This window comes from Camelina sativa, chromosome 9, assembly GCF_030686135.1.
Source record: "Camelina sativa cultivar CO46 ecotype springtype chromosome 9, ASM3068613v1".
Lineage (NCBI taxonomy): Eukaryota > Viridiplantae > Streptophyta > Magnoliopsida > Brassicales > Brassicaceae > Camelina > Camelina sativa.
In genome coordinates this window covers 35,711,488-35,730,311 of record NC_141888.1, presented here as the reverse complement: position 1 = coordinate 35,730,311, position 18,824 = coordinate 35,711,488, and the positions used below count along the sequence as shown (strand labels likewise).

General features: G+C 39.6%; 6 protein-coding genes and 1 pseudogene across 8 annotated transcripts; 3 read left to right on the top strand and 4 right to left on the bottom strand.

The window, feature by feature from the left end:
• Positions 1 to 921: 921 nt before the first annotated feature.
• Positions 922 to 3,305, top strand: LOC104713078 (fucosyltransferase 3-like). The gene is made up of 2 exons (XM_010430122.3): positions 922 to 1,474; positions 1,840 to 3,305. The coding sequence occupies exons 1-2, from the start codon at positions 1,225 to 1,227 to the stop codon at positions 3,135 to 3,137; spliced, it is 1,548 nt and encodes a 515-aa protein (XP_010428424.1). The 5' UTR covers positions 922 to 1,224; the 3' UTR covers positions 3,138 to 3,305.
• LOC104713079 (NEP1-interacting protein-like 2) lies at positions 1,910 to 5,701 on the bottom strand. Of its 3 annotated transcripts, none has more exons than XR_015565035.1 (6): positions 5,364 to 5,701; positions 4,602 to 4,780; positions 4,164 to 4,247; positions 3,674 to 3,832; positions 3,402 to 3,588; positions 1,910 to 3,124 (listed from the first exon to the last, which is right to left on the bottom strand). XR_015565035.1 is itself a non-coding variant. In XM_010430124.2 (5 exons), the coding sequence occupies exons 1-5, from the start codon at positions 5,482 to 5,484 to the stop codon at positions 3,460 to 3,462; spliced, it is 672 nt and encodes a 223-aa protein (XP_010428426.2). In that variant the 5' UTR covers positions 5,485 to 5,701; the 3' UTR covers positions 3,228 to 3,459. The 3 variants fall into 3 exon arrangements, 1 of the variants encoding a protein (XP_010428426.2); XR_015565036.1 differs by having other exon boundaries at positions 1,910 to 3,113; XM_010430124.2 differs by lacking the exon at positions 1,910 to 3,124 and having other exon boundaries at positions 3,228 to 3,588.
• A 49-nt stretch (positions 5,702 to 5,750) lies between these two features.
• Positions 5,751 to 7,189, bottom strand: LOC104715839 (putative pentatricopeptide repeat-containing protein At1g74400 pseudogene; annotated as a pseudogene).
• A 73-nt stretch (positions 7,190 to 7,262) lies between these two features.
• LOC104713077 (protein NEN3-like) lies at positions 7,263 to 9,641 on the top strand. Its single transcript, XM_010430121.3, has 6 exons — positions 7,263 to 7,565; positions 7,660 to 7,817; positions 7,940 to 7,986; positions 8,075 to 8,138; positions 8,349 to 9,058; positions 9,153 to 9,641. The coding sequence occupies exons 1-6, from the start codon at positions 7,277 to 7,279 to the stop codon at positions 9,391 to 9,393; spliced, it is 1,509 nt and encodes a 502-aa protein (XP_010428423.1). The 5' UTR covers positions 7,263 to 7,276; the 3' UTR covers positions 9,394 to 9,641.
• Positions 9,642 to 9,711: 70 nt separating this feature from the next.
• LOC104713076 (putative xyloglucan 6-xylosyltransferase 5) lies at positions 9,712 to 11,720 on the bottom strand. The gene has a single exon (XM_010430119.3). The coding sequence runs from the start codon at positions 11,337 to 11,339 to the stop codon at positions 9,960 to 9,962; it is 1,380 nt and encodes a 459-aa protein (XP_010428421.2). The 5' UTR covers positions 11,340 to 11,720; the 3' UTR covers positions 9,712 to 9,959.
• Positions 11,721 to 11,843: 123 nt separating this feature from the next.
• LOC104713074 (uncharacterized) lies at positions 11,844 to 13,116 on the top strand. The gene is made up of 2 exons (XM_010430116.3): positions 11,844 to 12,064; positions 12,176 to 13,116. The coding sequence occupies exon 2, from the start codon at positions 12,213 to 12,215 to the stop codon at positions 13,002 to 13,004; it is 792 nt and encodes a 263-aa protein (XP_010428418.1). The 5' UTR covers positions 11,844 to 12,064; positions 12,176 to 12,212; the 3' UTR covers positions 13,005 to 13,116.
• On the bottom strand, positions 13,093 to 17,032 carry LOC104713075 (putative LRR receptor-like serine/threonine-protein kinase At1g74360). Its single transcript, XM_087463734.1, has 2 exons — positions 16,659 to 17,032; positions 13,093 to 16,524 (listed from the first exon to the last, which is right to left on the bottom strand). The coding sequence occupies exons 1-2, from the start codon at positions 16,744 to 16,746 to the stop codon at positions 13,295 to 13,297; spliced, it is 3,318 nt and encodes a 1,105-aa protein (XP_087319860.1). The 5' UTR covers positions 16,747 to 17,032; the 3' UTR covers positions 13,093 to 13,294.
• Between the last annotated feature and the right edge of the window lie 1,792 nt (positions 17,033 to 18,824).

Sequence of the window (18,824 nt, the reverse complement as noted above, 5' to 3'; positions counted from 1 at the left end):
TCTGAAAAGGGGAATTTAATTAAAAGCAGAAGCAGGAAGGATCATGTCCAAACGCGTAAGGTGGAACAGCGATAACTTATTACGCTTCAGTATTATTAATGCATGAGATTTTAGGTTTCCTTTTTCATCCTCTGTCGTCAGTGATATATTAAATGAGATTGTAATAGCCACTCGACTGTTAGGATATTTTGAACTAGAAATGGAGATATAATTAACGACTCAATATTTATACAATGTGAGTCAATGACATAAGTCAATTGATTTTTAGTTAAAAATCCACAATCGTATTCGTTCCTTCAGTCACACAACTATTTTTGTTTTTTGTGTGTTTTTAGAATTTTAGGTGATATTGTGATTTATAAAAATAGTAACTTCACTAACATAAAATTGATATAGATGAACATTATCGAAAAAAACTGTTAATAATGAATTAAGATCACATTAATTAAGAAAAATCACAGTCTTAATAGTCCATTTCCCAATCACTCCTCGACTAGCATATGTAACAAAATGAGTTTTCTCTTATTTAGAAAATAATATCTTGGTAATTGTTATTTGAGTATAAAATCAATGGATTAGTGAAGATGACACTCTTGAAATAAATGGATTTCTGTATAAATTGAAATCGAATAATTATACAAAGTTAAAAAGATGATAACGATAAGTTTGAGGCTATGGTACTGACTCTTGTGTGAGATCTTTCATATGGATTGTTCCCGAGCTTGTTTACATGTGGAGCAGCATGCATTATGGACGTACATCTATACCTTCAGTTTCAGGGCGGCCTTCACTCTCTAGTAAACAAAGTTTACTTTTTATTTTTCATCCAAAAATGTCGAAGCAAATACTTCATAAAATTTTGTGTTTCTGCCTAACTAAACTACTAAAGTAATAGGAACAAATGTAGGATTTTGATTGAAAAAAATCTGCATGACACATATATGAATCAAGAACATAATTCTACAATAAAAACACTAACTATGAAACGGATTATGTAAATTTTTTTTTTTAAATAGCACAAAGTTAAAACGGTAAAAATGTTTCGACCAAAAAAAGGTGTCGTTGTCGTTGTCTGAGCCACGTACTCACTCTGTTTCTCTCAAACAACATCACATGATGACTTCATCTCCCTTACACTAACTTCTTCACTCACCAAACTCTCTTTCTTCAATACCCGAGTTCTCCTTTTATGATCCGACCCGGTCTTCTCAATCACAACTTACGATGAAGCGGGGCAAGAAGAACCCGGATGCGGGTGACCCGTTATCCAACTCGGATACTCGAACCGGGTCTAGCGAAATGAATGCGACGAAACCAGGTTTGAGCTCGATGAAATCGATGGGTCTACTTCTTGCAGTTCTTATGGTTGCTTCGGTTATGTTTTCTCTGTCGGTGGTACTCAAAGACCCTCCTTCAGATGGTGTTGTGGAGGCTGACGCAGCTTCTAGGCTTCTTCAGATCAGATTGCACCCTGGTAAAATATTTGATTTTTCCTCTCTTTATTTTAAAGTGGATCAGCTCAAAAGTCCCCATCAGAAAAGTTACTATTTTTTTCTTATTTCTCCAAAATGGTTAGTTTTGTCAAATTAGGATAGTCATTTTTATGCTTCAATAAAGTTCAAACGATTTCTAGACATTTCCATGAAAAAGGTATAAAGCAAGCAAAATTGGTGGTATGTGTAGTTTAAGAACCATATATAAATTAGATGCATGTGTGTTTCCTTTTGCTATGTTTTAGCTACAATGTTAGTTGTTGACATGTTGTCTTCAAAAGATTCTACTTTTTATTCCATGTACTGTTGCATTAGTTACACTCATTGGTGGTTTTCTGATTTTCAGGCATCGATTCAGATGATGGATTAAGCGAAAAGAAGGAGCAGCTCGGCGACATTAATCTTGTTGCGTCTAGTTTTGATAAAGAATCATGCTTGAGTAGGTATGAAGCTAGTTTATATCGAAAGGAATCGCCTTTTAAGCAATCCTCTTACCTGGATTATAGATTACAAAGATACGAAGATCTTCATAGACGGTGTGGACCGTTCACTAGATCCTATAACTTAACTCTGGATAAACTCAACTCGGGCGATCAGTCTGATGGTGGAGACTCTGTTTGTAGATATGCGATATGGTTGAACTCTAATGGTGAACTTGGGAATAGGATGCTGAGTCTAGCTTCAGCTTTCCTTTATGCTCTCTTAACAAATCGGGTTTTACTTGTCGAACCAGGAGTTGACATGGCTGATCTTTTCTGCGAGCCATTTCCAAACACTTCTTGGTTTCTTCCCTTAGAGTTTCCACTCAAGAGCCGGTTCAATGAACAGTCTCTGCTTGCATATCGCCATGTTGATTCCAGTGACCAACAAAAGCTTTTCTTTTGCGAGGAAAGCCAAGTTTTGTTGGACGAACCCCCATGGCTGATCATGAAAGCAGATAGTTTCTTTCTCCCATCTCTCTTCTCAATCTCGTCATTCAAGCGGGAACTTGAAAAGCTCTTCCCGGAAAAAGAAACGGCGTTTTACTTCTTGGGTCAGTATCTCTTTCACCCAACTAATGTTGTCTGGGGTCTCATTACACGATACTATGGCACATATCTTGCTAGAGCTGATCAAAGAATAGGAATCTATATTGGGGTCTCTGAGTCTGGAAATGATCAGTTCCAGTATTTGGTAGATCAGATTCTAGCTTGTGGAACTAGATATAAGCTGCTTCCTGAAGTTGACAAACAGAGACATCTCCCTTCAAGCCAAGTTCTAAACCAAAAATCAAAGGCAGTGTTTGTCTCATCTTCTTCTCCAGGGTATTTTGAGAGTATCAGGGACATATATTGGGAAAACCCAACAGTGATGGGAGAGATCATCAGCGTTCAGAAGCTGAGTCACAAGGACTACCAAAAAACCTCGAGGAACATGGAGTATAAGAGAGCATGGGCTGAGATATACCTTCTGAGTTGTACTGGTGTGCTGGTGGTCACAAGCTCATGGTCCTCACTCATGGACGTGGCTCATGGCCTTGGAGGGTTGACGCCATGGGTATTGAACAAGACTGAGAACGGGACTGTCCATGAACCTTACTGTGTGAGAGCAAGGTCAATAGAGCCCTGTTCCCAAGCGACACTGTTCCAAAGCTGTAAAGATTAAAAGATGAAATAGAGTCTCTAGGGCTCTTCTTGTGCCTTTACTAGATCTTGTGAAGGATTTCAGAGTTTCTCAATAGACATGCAACGAATATTAGAATTAACTTAAATGTACTATTTCATGACTTGACAAGTTCTATATTCTTTCCAATACACTCTGTAAGTGTTCTTACTCACGTCTAAAGTAGTATACATTCAAAAGTAGAAAAACCTATGGATGAACCTCTATATGAAATGGGAAACAATATTAAAGGATTTTAAGACTTACAACAACATATAAGGATAATGTGTTTTTGCTATGTACACAGCTCGGAGACAATGGTGCTTTAACCTTTAACGGCCTGTCTGCAAATGGGGCACGAGCCGTGTCTGATGAGCCATTTATCAACACAAACCAGATGAAATATATGATCACATCTCGGTAAGCTTCGTGTGATTTCCCCTGTTTTGATGTCCTGTAAATGCAAAGGTGTAAGATGGACAAAGGGCCATGCTAAGAAGTGCAACAATTCATGTAAAAGCAATAGAAGCAGACGAAACCTGCAGACAAATTGTGCAGTGAGTGACCTGCCTCCTGACCATTTCGCTTGACATGATATAGCATGGTAGTTTCCTTAAAGAGTCACCCGATAAGCCTCTAGCTTCCATTTCACCATTAACATCATCCCGCTCTTCATAACTTACATCGGAAATTCTTAACTATAGAAAGTAGACAAAACTGCTTACATCAGTCTATCTCAATCGATTCAAACTAAAGGAGATTGCCTAACATCGAGTGAAACAGGAAGAAGTGGCATTTACAGATCTTGGATATGTAAAGAATCTAGCTATTCTTATATGGACTCAAGACACTAAAAGAAGTATGGGCCGACGTTGTTGGATAATAAGAGGCATCCTTCAAATACTTAAAAACTTGTTCACCAGCCATGTTCATATAGTAGCTATCAGCAGTGCTTTTTAGTGTTCTCTCAATAGTAGAATTTCAGAGAACAGTTTTAAGTATACACAAGAAGGTGAGCTAGAAAAGAACCTGCCAGTGGTGTGAATTTATCATTGTTGACATCAGTTGTTCATCTACTAGTCTTCCTCGAAAGAGTTGCTCTACAAAATCTGCCTGGATCCAAAACAAAATACCAAAGGCTCAGCTTACTCATATTTAACAGTCCCCCGGACTTCAAGGGTCGAGCTAAAAATCCTTTGTTAAATTGCCTCATGGCATCATTAACAAGGGAGTGCTTAGATTGAACAAACAATTAATAGGGACCAAACCAAGCCATCCTGTCATCCCATAATTCTGATGGCCCACAAGTAACATGTCAAGACTAAGTCATTATTTGTTTCACCAAACATCTTTTCTCTCATAACCCTTTCTCCATCTCGATCATAAAGTCAGTTGAAAAACTCCAAAAACCCTCTCCAACTTGACAAACGTGTAAGATTTTTTCAGAAGTTAGAATTAAAGACTAACCATAGATGATGGACCCCTTGATCCTGATAGCTCTAAATACCAGTACGCACGAGAAGCCTCCAACACTTCAACAGAGAGAATAGCTCCTGCAACAGCGCCAAGTGCAGCCCCACGGAGTACTCCATACTGGGCAGCTCTGCCTGCTACCGCACCAGTTACTGCTCCGGTGAAAGCTCCAGCTACAAGAGATTATTAATGAACAAGAATGGTTTTAACTAAACAATAAGAGCAAATAAATAACAAAGGGTTATAGGGATCATATAAAGATGAAACTTTTTTGTTCCAAACGTAGAGGCAACATCACTTTCCTAATCCCCAAACCCACGATTGGTCTACAAACTGAGAATGAAGGTCAGATCATTAGCGCTATTTAAAACACGTATGTTCATCAATACCCGGAGTTTTGACTAAATGGTCTCAACAAGACTGAGTCTCCTTGTTCATAAGAGGAACATTAATTTAAAAGTCGATGAATTTGGAGGACAGAACTAAGAAAGAGTAAGTCTTTAGATTCAACGACTCTATGCACATGCTCATTCCGTAATCTGTTCATCGCTATTTCAACCAAATTCCTCAGCAGGACAGAAAAAAATGTAACCTTTTCACAAAATTTTAGCAAGAGTTGACCAAAACTATAGAAACGAAGAACTTAGAATTTACAAGTAACAATCATTCGTCTTAGTCAAACTAAAATCTATGATCAGTCAAAATCAAATGCACAGACAAAAAAAAAAAAGGATAAAAATGGAAACTTTAACTTACCCATAGCGAAAACTCCAGTAAGAGCGCCGGAGAAAGCGCCGGCGATCAAGCGAGAAACTGTATCGATCGTTGAGTCGGCGGCTCGTTCAGCCTCCACGGCTGGTGAAAGGATCGCATCCATAGAGATGAAGAAGAAAAGAAGAAGAATTGGATAGAGAAAAAACCTTTAGGGTTTGATGAAATATTCAGAAAAAGGAGATACTTTGTTGTTGGTTGAGAAAATTTAAGATGTCAGCCATGGAAGTTGAGAGACAAGGCACCGCTCGTAAAAGCAACGAAGACGGAACTCAAAATTATTATTCCTTAATTTGGTCCTTTTTTTTGGGGGCCTCTTTGATAAAAGTGAAAACTTATACCATTTTTTATAGTTATCAATTTGGTCCCCCACTTTTTTTTTTATTGGCTGTTTCATTTAATGTGTTTCTTATTTCAATAATTGGAGTTAAAATTCTCAACTACAGAATCTAAACTTGTCATACAAGAAACTAAACACCTCAAAACCTCACTAATCTCTCCCATCATCATCAGCTTCTTATCATTGTCATTATGTCCTGAAACAAACTCGGTGATAATGCTTCCGAGTTCAATCCAGCTTTTACCAGGCACTCTTCTCTTCCTAACACGATCCCTCATCTTCCATTTCTCATCCCACATTCCTTTCGAAGCATATATATTCGACAGCGCAACATAATCTCCGACATGATCATGGTCTAACTCAAAGATCCGTCTTTGAACTTCTTCTCCTAGCTCAACGTTTCCGTGAAGACAGCAAGCGCTAAGAAGCGTTCTCCATATATCACAGCGTTTGGCTTTATCGGCATCTGATTTATGAACTCGTGAGCATCTTTCAAATGACCTGAACGACAAAACAAATCTACCATACACCCGAAATGAGCTTCTCTAGGTTTGAGATTGTAATCCTCAGTCATGCTCTTGAAATGTCGTTTTCCTTCTTCCACTAATCCACCGTGACTACAAGCCATCAAGACGCCGATGTAAGTCACATCATTTGGAGTAATTACAACGTCTTGGTTCTGATCAATCGTCTTCATTTTCTTGAAAAGTTCTAAAGATTCTTGAGCTTGACCGTTTAAAGCATACCCGAAGATCATAGATGTGTACGTAGTCACATCTTTTCTCATGGTTTCATCAAACAGTTTCCTCGCTTTCTCAACTTCTCCAGATTTCACGTACATGTTAAGAAGTGAGTTTCTCAGAGTTAAATCCATACCCAATCTTCGTTTTCTTTTAACACCGCACAAATAAATCCGTTCTCCCATCTGCACCGCACCTAAATCAGCACAAGCAGATAAAGCCACAGTCACAATCACTTCATCAAGTTCAATCTTTTCCTCTTCCATCCGTCGAAACAGCTCAATAGCTTCCACAGACCTCTCATTCTCATTGTAAGCTGAGATCATCGCTGTCCATAAGACAATGCTCTGTTTCTCAAGCGTTTCGTCGAACACTTGGCGTGCATCATCAACATCACCCGCCGCAGAGTAAAAACCAACTAGTGATGTTTGAATTTGAATCACTGTATTGAACCCTAGCTTCCTGACAATAGCATGGATCTGTCTACCGTCAAATGAGGAACCTTTCTGAGCTGACGAAGCTTTGATGGTAAACAAAACAGAGTAACTGTCGATAAAGCTTGGATTTTTCCTGAATCGATGCCGGAAATTTAAAAGGGCTTTGATTGGTTCCCCAGATTCAAGATAATGCTTCAAAGTGTGGTTAGATTTAAGCGATTTCGTATGGTAATGTAGAAGAAAGGAATCAAATTTGTTGATCACTCCACGCAAGATAAACCTCATCGTGTACATTTGCGTCTCTCAAGTTTAGATTTTTTTTAACCGTCGTTATAAAACCCAACAATTACATTATCTCATTAAGTCAAAGTTCTCAAAACAATGGCTTCGACTCTGGGCGGTGATGAGAGAAGCGAGATAGTGTTTTTCGATCTTGAGACGGCGGTTCCGACCAAACCGGGGATACCTTTTGCGATTTTGGAGTTTGGAGCTATCTTAGTTTGTCCGATGAAGCTAGTGGAGCTTCATAGTTACTCCACTTTGGTTCGACCCACCGATCTTTCTCTCATAGCCACGCTTACGAAGCGAAGAAGCGGTATTACGCGCGACGGAGTTCTCTCTGCACCTACCTTCTCTGAAATCGCTGATGAAGTCTACGACATTCTCCACGGTAAGTGTTTCTCTCTGCTTCTTTTTTTTTTTTTTTTTGTTTCTCTTATCTCTTATGCACGAAGCTACAAAGTATTGGTTTTGGTGTTCTGTAGGACGAGTTTGGGCGGGACATAACATAAAGAGATTTGATTGTGTAAGAATAAGAAACGCATTTGCAGAAATTGGTCTCTCTCCCCCGGAGCCGAAAGCTACCATTGATTCGCTTTCGTTGTTGTCTCAGAAGTTTGGGAAGAGAGCTGGTGACATGAAGGTCTCTCTTTTTTTTTTGTCTTCTCAATGATTAATATATCCAAGCCTACATAGCTTCCTTGTAACTTCGGAGATTCATCACTCATCAGAGTATCACATTTTAACTCTTTTTGAATAATGTAGATGGCATCGCTTGCTACATACTTCGGGCTAGGAGATCAAACTCACAGGTAAAAAGAGTAAACGATACCCCCTGAGCCTTTTAACGATTCACCAGTTGTTTCAATATGGGACTAAGACATGGATATGATTCACCAGGAGCTTAGATGATGTCCGGATGAATCTTGAAGTTGTCAAGTACTGTGCAACCGTCTTGTTTCTGGTATTGCTGTCTTCTCTCATTTATCTCTTGAATAATGATTAACTCTAACTTAAAGGATTAGATTAGAGAGGTTGAGACATATTTGACTTCTTTCTATTGTTTGCAAATGTTTTGTCATCTTCCTTTAAGACACAACTCTGCAAGCCGTGAACTTGGTCTGCAAGTATTTGTCATATCAATGAGTTTAAGTACTTGGTGTTTGCATTGCAGGAGTCCAGTGTTCCTGACATTCTTACAGACAGTAGCTGGTTTTCTCCAAGAAAAAGTCCGAGAACACGAAGTAAAGAGAAGTCACTGCCAAATGGAGTCAGAGAAAGCCCAACTTCTTCCTCCTCGAGCCCTAAATCTGATCCGAGTTCGTCTTCCGTTGATGCCACAACCGTTAAAAACCATCCCATCATTTCTCTTCTGACAGAATGCTCAGAAAGTGATACATCTAGTTGTGAAATAGATCCATCTGATATAACCACTCTAATAAGTAAACTACATATTGGAACTCCTCAGACAGATGCTGCGGACGAAGAGAAAACTGTTAGACAGCCGGGTGAATCAATCGATCCCAATACCAAAGATGAATCATTTTTGGGCGTTAATGAAGTGGCTGTTTCTAGCATCAGGGCAAGTCTTATCCCGTCTTATCGTGGGACTCTGAGAATGAAGCTATTTCACAACAACACCCCTCTACATCTCTGTTGGTATAGCTTGAAAATTTGGTTTGGAATAAGCCGGAAGTTTGTGGATCATGAAGGTCGTCCAAAGATGAATATTGTTGTCAACATACCTCCTGATTTAAGCAAGATTTTGGACGCATCCGATGCTGCTGCACATAACTTACTGATTGACTCAAGCACAGGCTCAGGTTGGAGGCCTACGGTTATGAGGAAAGAAGGCTTTGCCAAATATCCCACAGCCAGACTGCAGTAAGTACTCAACACTCTCTCTGACCTTTTACATACGAGAATTTATCCACCGGGGAGTCTCTAACCTTTGTCACCATTCTTATCTGGCTGACAGAATAAGCTCAGAATCCAACGGAGATGATACAAGATGTAGAACCCAGGTATACCAAAGAGAAGAACCTCTGGGAACCAATCAAAAGCTCGATTTCAGTAGCGATAATTTTGAAAAGCTTGAGTCAGCGCTACTTTCTGGTACCCTTGTTGATGCATTCTTCTCACTTGAGCCTTACGATTATCAGCAAATGGCAGGGATACGTCTAGCAGCCAGAAAGTTGGTAATCCACCAGAAAAAATGATCTAGCCAAAGAAATTCATGCCTCTGTCTCTTACTGGTCAGTCGGTGAGCACTTTTGGTCATTCCCATTTTGTAGCATGTAATATTAAGGAATATCTGAGTCTCTGCTAACTCGTGAGAGATTAGTTAGTAGCTAGGAAGAAGGACATTAGTATTTTAAGAATGATCTGTCTTGTACCGATCAATAGAGACACCACAATGTAACAGTCATCCTGATTACACAGTCTAATATTATTGATTCTTTAAACATCTTTTCCGAAGTTAGTACTTGCCAACGAATTTGAAGTGTCTGAAACTTGAATATAGCAGTCACGAGCAATAACAAAAGTATGAAATTTCTCCATATATTTGACTGAAGAAAACACAAAAACATCTATGGAAAAAAAGAATTTGCAGCTAAAGTATTCTTGCAAACAACAACAAAAAAGAAAAAAAAAAAGCAGAAGAAATAGTAAAATAGCAAGTACAGGCAAACAAATTTGCTTTGCATTTGTGAGTGTCATATATTTTTACCTATACGTGTCCACGATTTCATGAGAGCTGAGCCTATCCTCTCTTTCTTTTCCTCTAGTTCTGTAGTTTGGTTTCCACTTGTGTTCTGCGAATATCAAACTTGTCTACAAACTCCAAAGGAGTGACTGTCTCATTTCTGATCCTCTTAATCTTGGGGCTCAACAATCCCCTATGGCCAAACCCATACAGCTTGAGCACTTGATTGTCTGCAAAATTGAAGGCCCTCTCCATACTCTTCAAGCACCTCTCGACTGCATAATCAGCATAGCTACCACATGGTTTACATCCAACGAAATGTGTCACAAACGGCCATCTCTCATCACCCAATCCCGGGTGATACTTCTCTACCATCTCCTCATATCTATCAACCAAACCTTCCCAAAACCCGTGTAAATAGTATTGATTCTCCACAAACACTTTCTCCATCCATGTATCTTTCTGAGAAAGCAGAAGATAGATCAATGCTGACTGATCATCTGCCTCAAAAGCTGGTCTGCCTTTCAGATAAGCCGTCAATACCTTCCCAGCCTCGTCACGAATTGGCCCTTTAGGTCCCATAGGCGCCCAAGCATCTAACAAATCCAAAGACCACTGACAGTTCCTCAGCAGAAAACTACCAGTGTTCAAAGCAATCCAAGACTTCTGATCGAAGAGCAAGTCAGGATAACCGTGAATGACAAGATTATGCTTCTCATACCTAGCCAAAGGGATCTGAAAGAGTATGTCAGTGAACAAAGCATCACTATCCATCCACCAGATCCACTCAACTTCAGGATGAGAGAGCATCAACCTCCTAATCATGGGCAACTTAGCCCAGTAGCCAGCAAGTTCCTTATCCAAATGAGCCATGTTGTACACAATCTCAATGCCATGAAGCCTACAATAATCAATCTTGTTCTTAACAGATTTCAAAAGATAATGGTCACCAATGGGGTTATCACAAGGCTTGGGAGGAGAACCAGTTAAAAGCAAGATCCGAGCTCTGCCATTGACAGTACTAGGAAACTCAGGGTTCTGATTCAACCATACCTTACGTTGACTATCCCAATCAGTGATCTTAGGACCTAGAACATAAGTGGCATTGGGACTCATATCACCTTCCTGAGGCTCATCCAAGTCGGTTGGATCCGAATCAGATCGGATCTCAGCAAGAATCCGGTTAGTCTCCTCAATAATGTTCTGGTTAACCGCATCTGCGCTTGAGCTTCCGAGGTTACCAACACCGATTGTGCCACGTAAGACGAGGATTGTGACGAAACCACATAGAATCGTGATCTTGATGTTGTTAAACGTCTTCTGCATCTGCCTACCTCGAGGCAACAAACCACCACGACCACCACCACCTCTTCCTCCACCGTTCGCTACAGTCGTCGTCGGAAGTCCTCCGCCGCTTCCGGATGGTCTCTTATGCGCCGGTGACCCATCTTGACCCATGTCTCTCTCTCTCCCTACCTCACAACGTCTCTCTCTAGAATTCACTTACAGGTTTGCTACCATCAAAATCTGACCTTTTTTATGTTTTTGCTATGGAAACACAAGTCTGTGTAGGTTTCTTCTCTCTCTCTGTACTTAAATTAACGACGGATCTGAGAATAAAGATCAGATCTTTAGCATGATTCCGATCGGAGAGAGAGAGAGAGAGGGAAAGAGAAAAGATTTGACGATCTGAAGAACCCTAATTTAAAATTAGAATTAAACCCAATAATGCGGAAACATTGTCATTACTTTAAAACATATATTGTCGGAGAGCAATGCCTTCGTTCGATCCAGAAACTAGCCCAAGGAGCGAAGAAGATCTAACGCGTACAGCTCACTCACACCGACAAAATGTTTTTAATTTTTTTTACTTAAACCGGTTTCACAGTAAAATGTTAATGACCGAAGTAAACCGATGGTTCAATTCAATTTAACTTTGGCGATATTGAAACGGTGCGTTTCGTGGTTTAAAAACGAACAGCTATGGATAAGGTGAGGAGAGAGAGAGAGAGATTGATGGCGGCGGAAACCTCGAAAGGCGTTTCAGTGTCACCATGTTTCCCGACGCGTGTCCCTTTTTCAGCGAAACGACGCCGCTTTATAGTTTTTCTGTAATTACATATCTTCATCTCTTTTATGATCTGATAAAGTTTGTAACTTGAGACTTTTATCCTCTCGTAGTGGTATGTTTCCTTCTCTGTAACTTGTTTCTGTAACTCTGTTCATTGCTGTTTTTGTATGTTCCGTCTCTCAAATCTTTGTGGGTTGGATTGTGAATTTTATGTGTAATTTAGGTTCAAAGTGAGTATCTTTGTGGACGCCGTCATTGTTATGTGGAAATTAGCTTCAAAATCCATCAAAGGAGGCTTTAAATCACAGGGAGGAGAAGAAGCTGCCACGAAACCGACAAAAGCTCCTTGTGATACCTCTGGGGATGGAAGAAAGAGAACAAAAGAAGAGAGATTGGAGTGTCCCATTTGCTGGGAATCATTCAACGTCGTTGAGAATGTGCCTTATGTCTTATGGTGTGGTCATACTATCTGCAAGTATTGTCTTTTAGGCCTTCAACGTGCTGTTGTCATCAAATCCTCAGCTTTACCTTTCCAGCTTCCTTTCTTCGTTGCTTGCCCTTGGTGCAATGTTCTCTCTTTAAGGCTTGTTTGCAATGGAACCATCAGATTCCCTTCCAAGAACTTTTACCTTCTTTGGATGGTCGAAAGCGTCAATGGCTGCAGATCTCAATCGCGTACTGACGACAAGAGGGTAGCTTCAGGGCAGAGAGACGTGAGAAATAGGTGTGGTGGAGTGAGTGATACGGCCTCAGATGATGAACGGGTACTGGACAACAATCGCAGCTGGTGGAATGGTGTGACCAGAGGATACTTTAGAACTGGGAGACTCCATGACTCGGTATGTAAGTCTATGGCTCTTGTTGCTCATTTGCTTGGTAAGTTTCCTCTGGTAGTCATATTCCTGCTGATGGCTTTATATGCAATCCCTGTGAGCGCTGCAGTTCTTGGGCTCTATTTCTTTGTCACGTTTGCTTTGGCTGTCCCCTCGTTTATTGTCCTCTATTTTGCCTTCCCGAGCTTAAACTGGCTGATTAGAGAGATTGCAGCCTGATACATTGTACTGTTGTCACTTTGTTCCTGTATGTTTTGTGACTTGTAAGAAACATGAGATAGAGCCAAAGTTGTTTACACTCAATATAGAATAGAAGAAGAAATATTTCTTATTTCAGATTGTGTCTCTGTACATAGCGAACAAAACTACCTTTCTCTATCTCTCTCTCTGTTTGACAACAATGAGATTCTGTGTACAAGAAGAATCAGAAACAATGGAAACGAAAAATGGGAAGAAAGAAAACTCTGCTGTTCTGTATAAATCTGAAAGAAGAAAAGAAAGAAAGATTTTTACATTTCTCTGTAATCTGGTGAAGGTAAGCCATTGAAGAGCTCGGCTTTACCGGAAATCTTAACTAACATAGCTAGAACTTCTTTCATGTTTGGTCTTGCCTGAGGATTGTCAGCTGTACACTTCACACCAACCTTTAGTAGCTCAGTCAATTGCTCAGCTCCGTTCCCTGGTTTTGTCCCTGACAGGGTAAATGGCGAACCTTTGGCTGTCATGTTACCTGTCATTACCCGTCTTGCCCATTCTACCAAGCACTCTTCTCCTCCATCAACAGCTCTTCTACCTGTCGCGAGTTCCATGATCAATATTCCGTAGCTGTAAACATCTCCTCTTGTGGTCGCTTGCCAAGTTTGTCCATACTCAGGAGCTACATACCCAATTGTGCCTGCGATCACCGTGCTCACATGGCTATCTCCTGCATTTAAGAGTCTTGCTAGTCCAAAATCTGTCACCCTCGCATTTCCGTGTCTATCCAAAAGAACGTTGCTTGCTTTCACGTCTCTGTGAACGATGGATGGGTAACATTCGTGGTGCAAAAACACTAGTCCCCGTGCTACATCTGTAGCTATATCAACACGTTTCCTCCATGGAAGTTTTGTTTTGTCTGTGATGAGCTCCTCTAAGCTCCCGCCTCCCATGTATTCATGCACCAAGATTTTCTCTGACCCATCTAGGCACCATCCGTACAGCCTCACGAGGTTCGGATGTGCCCAATCACCAAATGCGTTGGCACTTAGAACTTCCATTTCAGCTCTGAACTCTTTCTCTGCTTCTGTGCCTTCTCTCTGCAGCTTCTTGACTGCAACTTCTCTGCCATCAGGTAATACGCCTCTGTAAACAGTTCCATATCCTCCCCTACCTACCACTCTCTCCTCGGAGAAGTTACTGGTTGCTTTCAGAATGTCAGCGTATGTGAATGTTGATTTGTCTAAGCGAATAACCTTGATTTTTCCTGATAGCCATGGCGATGATCCGCCTGAACTGGAAGTCACGTCATGTCTGGTTTTCGACCCATCTAAGAGATCAGTCTCCGCATCCCTTGAAGCCTTAGCAACCATGAGAATAATACCTGATACCACTAAACATGCAATAAACGCCAATGCAAGAGCCAAGGAAATCCAAATCAAAAGAAGAGTTCTTGGCCTGTTTCCTACGATTTGGTTGGAAATCTTCTTTGTGTTGTTCCCTGATTGGTTGAAGAAACTAGGAAACTCCAGCAGCGGATTCCCAAAAAAGGATTCTTTGTCAAAGGTTGCTACTTGTCCCGTTGTTGGTATTGAACCAGAAATGAAAGGGTTATATGACATGTTGAACTTGCTCAGCTCATTCAAGTCATTCAAACTCATTGGAAATTTTCCTGAGAAATTGTTGTAAGACAGATCAAGATTCTGCATGCACTTCAGATTTCCGATTTCTTGAGGAATCTCGCCTGAAAATTTGTTCCGGGTGAGGTTGAGGAATGAAAGAGGCAATTTTCCTATCTCTGAAGGCAGTTTCCCCTCAAACTCATTGAAACCCAAATGTAGTGTGCTTAGCTTGTCCATCTGAGAGATACTTGCAGGAATCTCACCTGAAAGCTTATTTCCACTGAGCTGAAGATAGGCTGAAATTTCAAGTGTGCGTACCGTGGAACCAGCAGTGCAGACAGGAAAAAGACCGTACCCTTTAAGAACATGGTCCCATAGGCTTCTGCAACTCTTTTTGGTAAGAATTGCGTATACAAAGTTGAAAGGAGGGAACTCTGCTGGAATCCATCTCCTCATCGCCAAGCATTCACCGGAACCAGCAATTATCTTGTCGTTGTCTTGCCTATTCACTTCAAACGTTGGAACAGGATTACTACCCATTTTAGTCAATTCAGGATGGAATCTACCAGAGAGCTGGTTGTTTGCCACGTTAAACCACAAAAGGCTCCTGCAGTTGCCAATCTCTCGGGGGATTTCTCCTGATAGAGAGTTATTTGCAAGCATTAGCCACAAAAGAGAGGTCAAATTTCCAAATGAAGCTGGTATTGAACCGGTCAGCTTGTTAAAGGAGAGATCGAGTGCTTGAAGCCCCGGCATGTTCCCATACTCCTGCGGTATGTTGCCACTGAAGTTATTATAAGCAAAGATCAAGAACTTCAAACTTTGGATCTGGGAAACTTCAGCAGGTAAATCTCCCGAGAAGTTGTTGTAGCCCAAATCTAGCCTTAAAAGATTAGGTAACTTGAGGATGTTGGAAGAACGGATGCCTCCAACGTATGAGTTCGCATGCAGGACCATATACTTTACTTGAGTGAATCTTCCAAATATTTCTTGAATGTCTCCTCCAAACTTGTTTCTGCTCAAATCCAGAAATATCAAGTTGGTCAAGTTTAGGAGAGTTTCCGGAATGTCTCGAGAGAATGTATTATTACCCAAGTACAAACCTCTGAGAGAGGATATGGAACCTATCTCAGCTGGAATTTTCCCTATGAACTTGTTTCCCCACAGATTCAGTACACTTAGATTCTGACACTTCGAAACTTGGCCTGGAAACTCCCCACCAAAACTGTTCCCAGATAAATCCAACACTTCCAAAATGCAGTTCCCCCTGAACATGGAAGCTGAGATATTCCCGGAGAGAAAGTTATCAGCAACTGAAAACTGGAGCGTCCTCCCAAAACCATCCCACACTTGTCCACTGAACCCATTGGAACTCAAGTCAACATACTTGAGATTCCTACACCCGTTGAAGATGTCATCGATTCTGCCAGTAAAGTTGTTTGTCGACAGATTTGCAACAACCAAGCTGTTGCAGAACAATGGGAAGCTAGACTGGATATCACCCGCAATCCTATTCACCGACAGATCAAGAACCTCAAGATTTGACAAACCAGGTAAGCTAAGCTTTCCTTTAATGATATTATGAGAAAGATTAAGATGCTTTAGGTTGTGACAACGGCTCAGGTCATCAGGAATCGACCCTTCGATAGTGTTCCTAGATAAATCGAGATACGTGAGCTGCGTTAACGCCGAGAAGTTCCCAAACAAAGTACCTGAGATGGTGGAATCACTTAGATTGATCCCTGTAACTCTACTTCCCGGAGGTGTACATATGATCCCAGGCCAGTTACACACATCTTGCTTCTCCCTTTTCCATTCTGTATAAACTCCTCTGTTCTGTGGGTTTCGTGATTCGAGATACGATCTCAGGCTTAACAAGGCTTCTCTATCGCTGTCCAGAGAATCTCCAGCCACTACTAAGGCTGCCATGGGAAACCAAAATAAAAAAAACGAAAACTTTCATATAGCTTATCGATGCCAAAACAGAGTAAAAACAAACAAAAAATGAAACTTGCGAGATTCCATAACAGAAATTGAGAAGAAGCAAAAGTCTCACCTGTGATGAAAACGAAGAGTAAGAAACAAACAAAGCGAAAAGACTCAGAATCATCATCAGCCATGAACACACGTGTCACAATAGTCATCGTCGTCTTCCTCCTCCTCCTGCTCCACTTCGTCTTCTTCGTGAGTCTGCTGCGTCTTTATCGTTGTTGGCGTCTTCGTCGTCCTCTTTGGTTGCGAGGTTACTGAACAAGGTGTGGGAATTATCGGAGAAGAAGAAGAAGAAGATGAATTTCATGGAAGTTCATGTGAAAATGGGATTAGAGAAGAAAAAAAGGGAAGTTGGAAAAAAACAAACAAACCAGCACGCACGTAGACTAAAAGCAACTGAAACCAAAAAAAAAAAAAAAGAAACTTTGAACATCACACAAAGATTTATTCCTATTTATTAGACTTTTCTTACAACCCAAAAAAAAAAAAATTTGATTACAAAAAGGTAAAATTGAATCACCATCATGTATATTATTATGCTAATTTTGACCCAAACAAAAAAAATAAAACGTATTTATTACGTTACCGCATTTGTTGAACATGTTGAAAATGTTTGAAACCAAAAATATTATATATCCTCAATGAAGTTGTTTAGAACAAAAACAATTTAATCGACTACATCAGTGTCATATGACTAAGCATACCTCTTTGTTCTCCATATTAGAAAGTTTACAAAAAAAAAAAAAAAAAAAAATTACATATATAATTTTTATTTTTGATTCACCATTAGCTTTTCTTTATAATTTTATTTTTTATTTTTGATTCACCATTAGCTTTTCTTTATAATCTTGTTGCGCACTCAAGAACAACATATCCTAGTGGGAACATTTTTACGCTAAATATCGAAAATGTGTGTTAAGTTTTAGAAATTTTTAATCTCGTGATTTGGTTGATTAATATCATAGTTAACTCAAGGGGAAAAAAGAATTAGGTGAGCAGTTGTGACATCTAAGTTGACCGGTTCAGAAGAGTTTGACTTCGTGTCAGAGTTGGTAAAGTTCATATAAAAGCTGTTCCTTAATGTAAATCTTTAATTACGTTTACACATGTATGTGTATGGTGAATGCGACTAACCGAGATTTGAAAGTAAGTTCTCTAAACTAATGTGTAGAATACAGTTAATAAAAATGTAAGTAAACAAATTTGAAAATTTCGGAATTAAGATATTTTTCTAAAATTGGTTAACATTAAAATACATGTATATGGTGGTGGGTCATATATATATGTGATTCATATGGACGGCAGTAGTTGACTTACTTAGGTGCTTTGACCAATGTTTTATTTTTTAAAATCATTGTTAATCATCAAATCTCTCATTTTATTCGTTTTTTGTTTTCCCGTTATTTATCTCTATTTTTTTTTCTGTCTCTGTCATAAGTCAAATGCGTGTATTATTATACCTTGATTAGTCTTAAGTATTCAATTAGTTGAATTGTATAAGGTACAGTATATAACACTTCGTGACAGACCATTGAATATTTTTTTTCAATTAGAAAATTCAGAGGCTTACTTTTCTCTTCCATTAACAGAACAATATAATTTTTTAAAATTATTTATTTTATGTGTAAAAGTAGTATTTTAAATCAGAAACAAATCAAACTATTCAAGCTGTTGATAGATGATGCAACAAGATTTAAAGATATATAAGCATCTAAGTTTAGTAGTCTATAAGTTTAAAAATCGACAAGTGTAATAGTCATGATTTATGTAGCTTAAAATATACAATTTGTAGCTGCAACTATTCTAATCATACGAGGATATTGTATCATTTCTCTACTGCCACATATGTTTCAAAATCATTATATTACTCTTCCAAATATATATTCATGTTGTGGCTTCTGACACTTGAACTCGTAATGATCTAAAGTCTGAAATTTTTCAAAGTGGTACCAATTTTAAAGTTTTGAATTCCCCACCAAATTGAAACGAGGAAAAAAAGAAAGAAAGTAAAATGGTCCAGTCAACACAAGGACATGTGAATGGTAATGAGCCAACATTATAATTGTTCATGCAAAAACAACTAAGGCGACCAAAATGTCATGTTTCTTTTGGTATGGTAAAAGTCCATGCCTCTTGAAAGCGACGTTGTTTGTGCCGCGCGTTCAGGTTTTTCTCTCCGTACCCATTTGCTGTTCGATGTTTCCATTGGTCAAATTCAACATTATCACAC

Excerpts from the sequence above, each read along its gene's own strand:
- LOC104713078 (XM_010430122.3), top strand. The coding sequence starts at position 1,225 with ATGAAGCGGGGCAAGAAGAACCCGGATGCGGGTGACCCGTTATCCAAC. Across the intron at positions 1,475-1,839 it reads TCAGATCAGATTGCACCCTG|GCATCGATTCAGATGATGGA; the intron begins GTAAAATATTTG and ends TCTGATTTTCAG.
- LOC104713079 (XM_010430124.2), bottom strand. The coding sequence starts at position 5,484 with ATGGATGCGATCCTTTCACCAGCCGTGGAGGCTGAACGAGCCGCCGAC. Across the intron at positions 3,833-4,163 it reads TAAATTCACACCACTGGCAG|TTAAGAATTTCCGATGTAAG; the intron begins GTTCTTTTCTAG and ends TACTTTCTATAG. Across the intron at positions 3,589-3,673 it reads ACTGCACAATTTGTCTGCAG|GACATCAAAACAGGGGAAAT; the intron begins GTTTCGTCTGCT and ends TTGCATTTACAG.
- LOC104713077 (XM_010430121.3), top strand. The coding sequence starts at position 7,277 with ATGGCTTCGACTCTGGGCGGTGATGAGAGAAGCGAGATAGTGTTTTTC. Across the intron at positions 7,987-8,074 it reads CTAGGAGATCAAACTCACAG|GAGCTTAGATGATGTCCGGA; the intron begins GTAAAAAGAGTA and ends ATGATTCACCAG. Across the intron at positions 9,059-9,152 it reads TATCCCACAGCCAGACTGCA|AATAAGCTCAGAATCCAACG; the intron begins GTAAGTACTCAA and ends TCTGGCTGACAG.
- LOC104713076 (XM_010430119.3), bottom strand. The coding sequence starts at position 11,339 with ATGGGTCAAGATGGGTCACCGGCGCATAAGAGACCATCCGGAAGCGGC.
- LOC104713074 (XM_010430116.3), top strand. The coding sequence starts at position 12,213 with ATGTGGAAATTAGCTTCAAAATCCATCAAAGGAGGCTTTAAATCACAG.
- LOC104713075 (XM_087463734.1), bottom strand. The coding sequence starts at position 16,746 with ATGACTATTGTGACACGTGTGTTCATGGCTGATGATGATTCTGAGTCT. Across the intron at positions 16,525-16,658 it reads ACTCTTCGTTTTCATCACAG|CCTTAGTAGTGGCTGGAGAT; the intron begins GTGAGACTTTTG and ends TTCCCATGGCAG.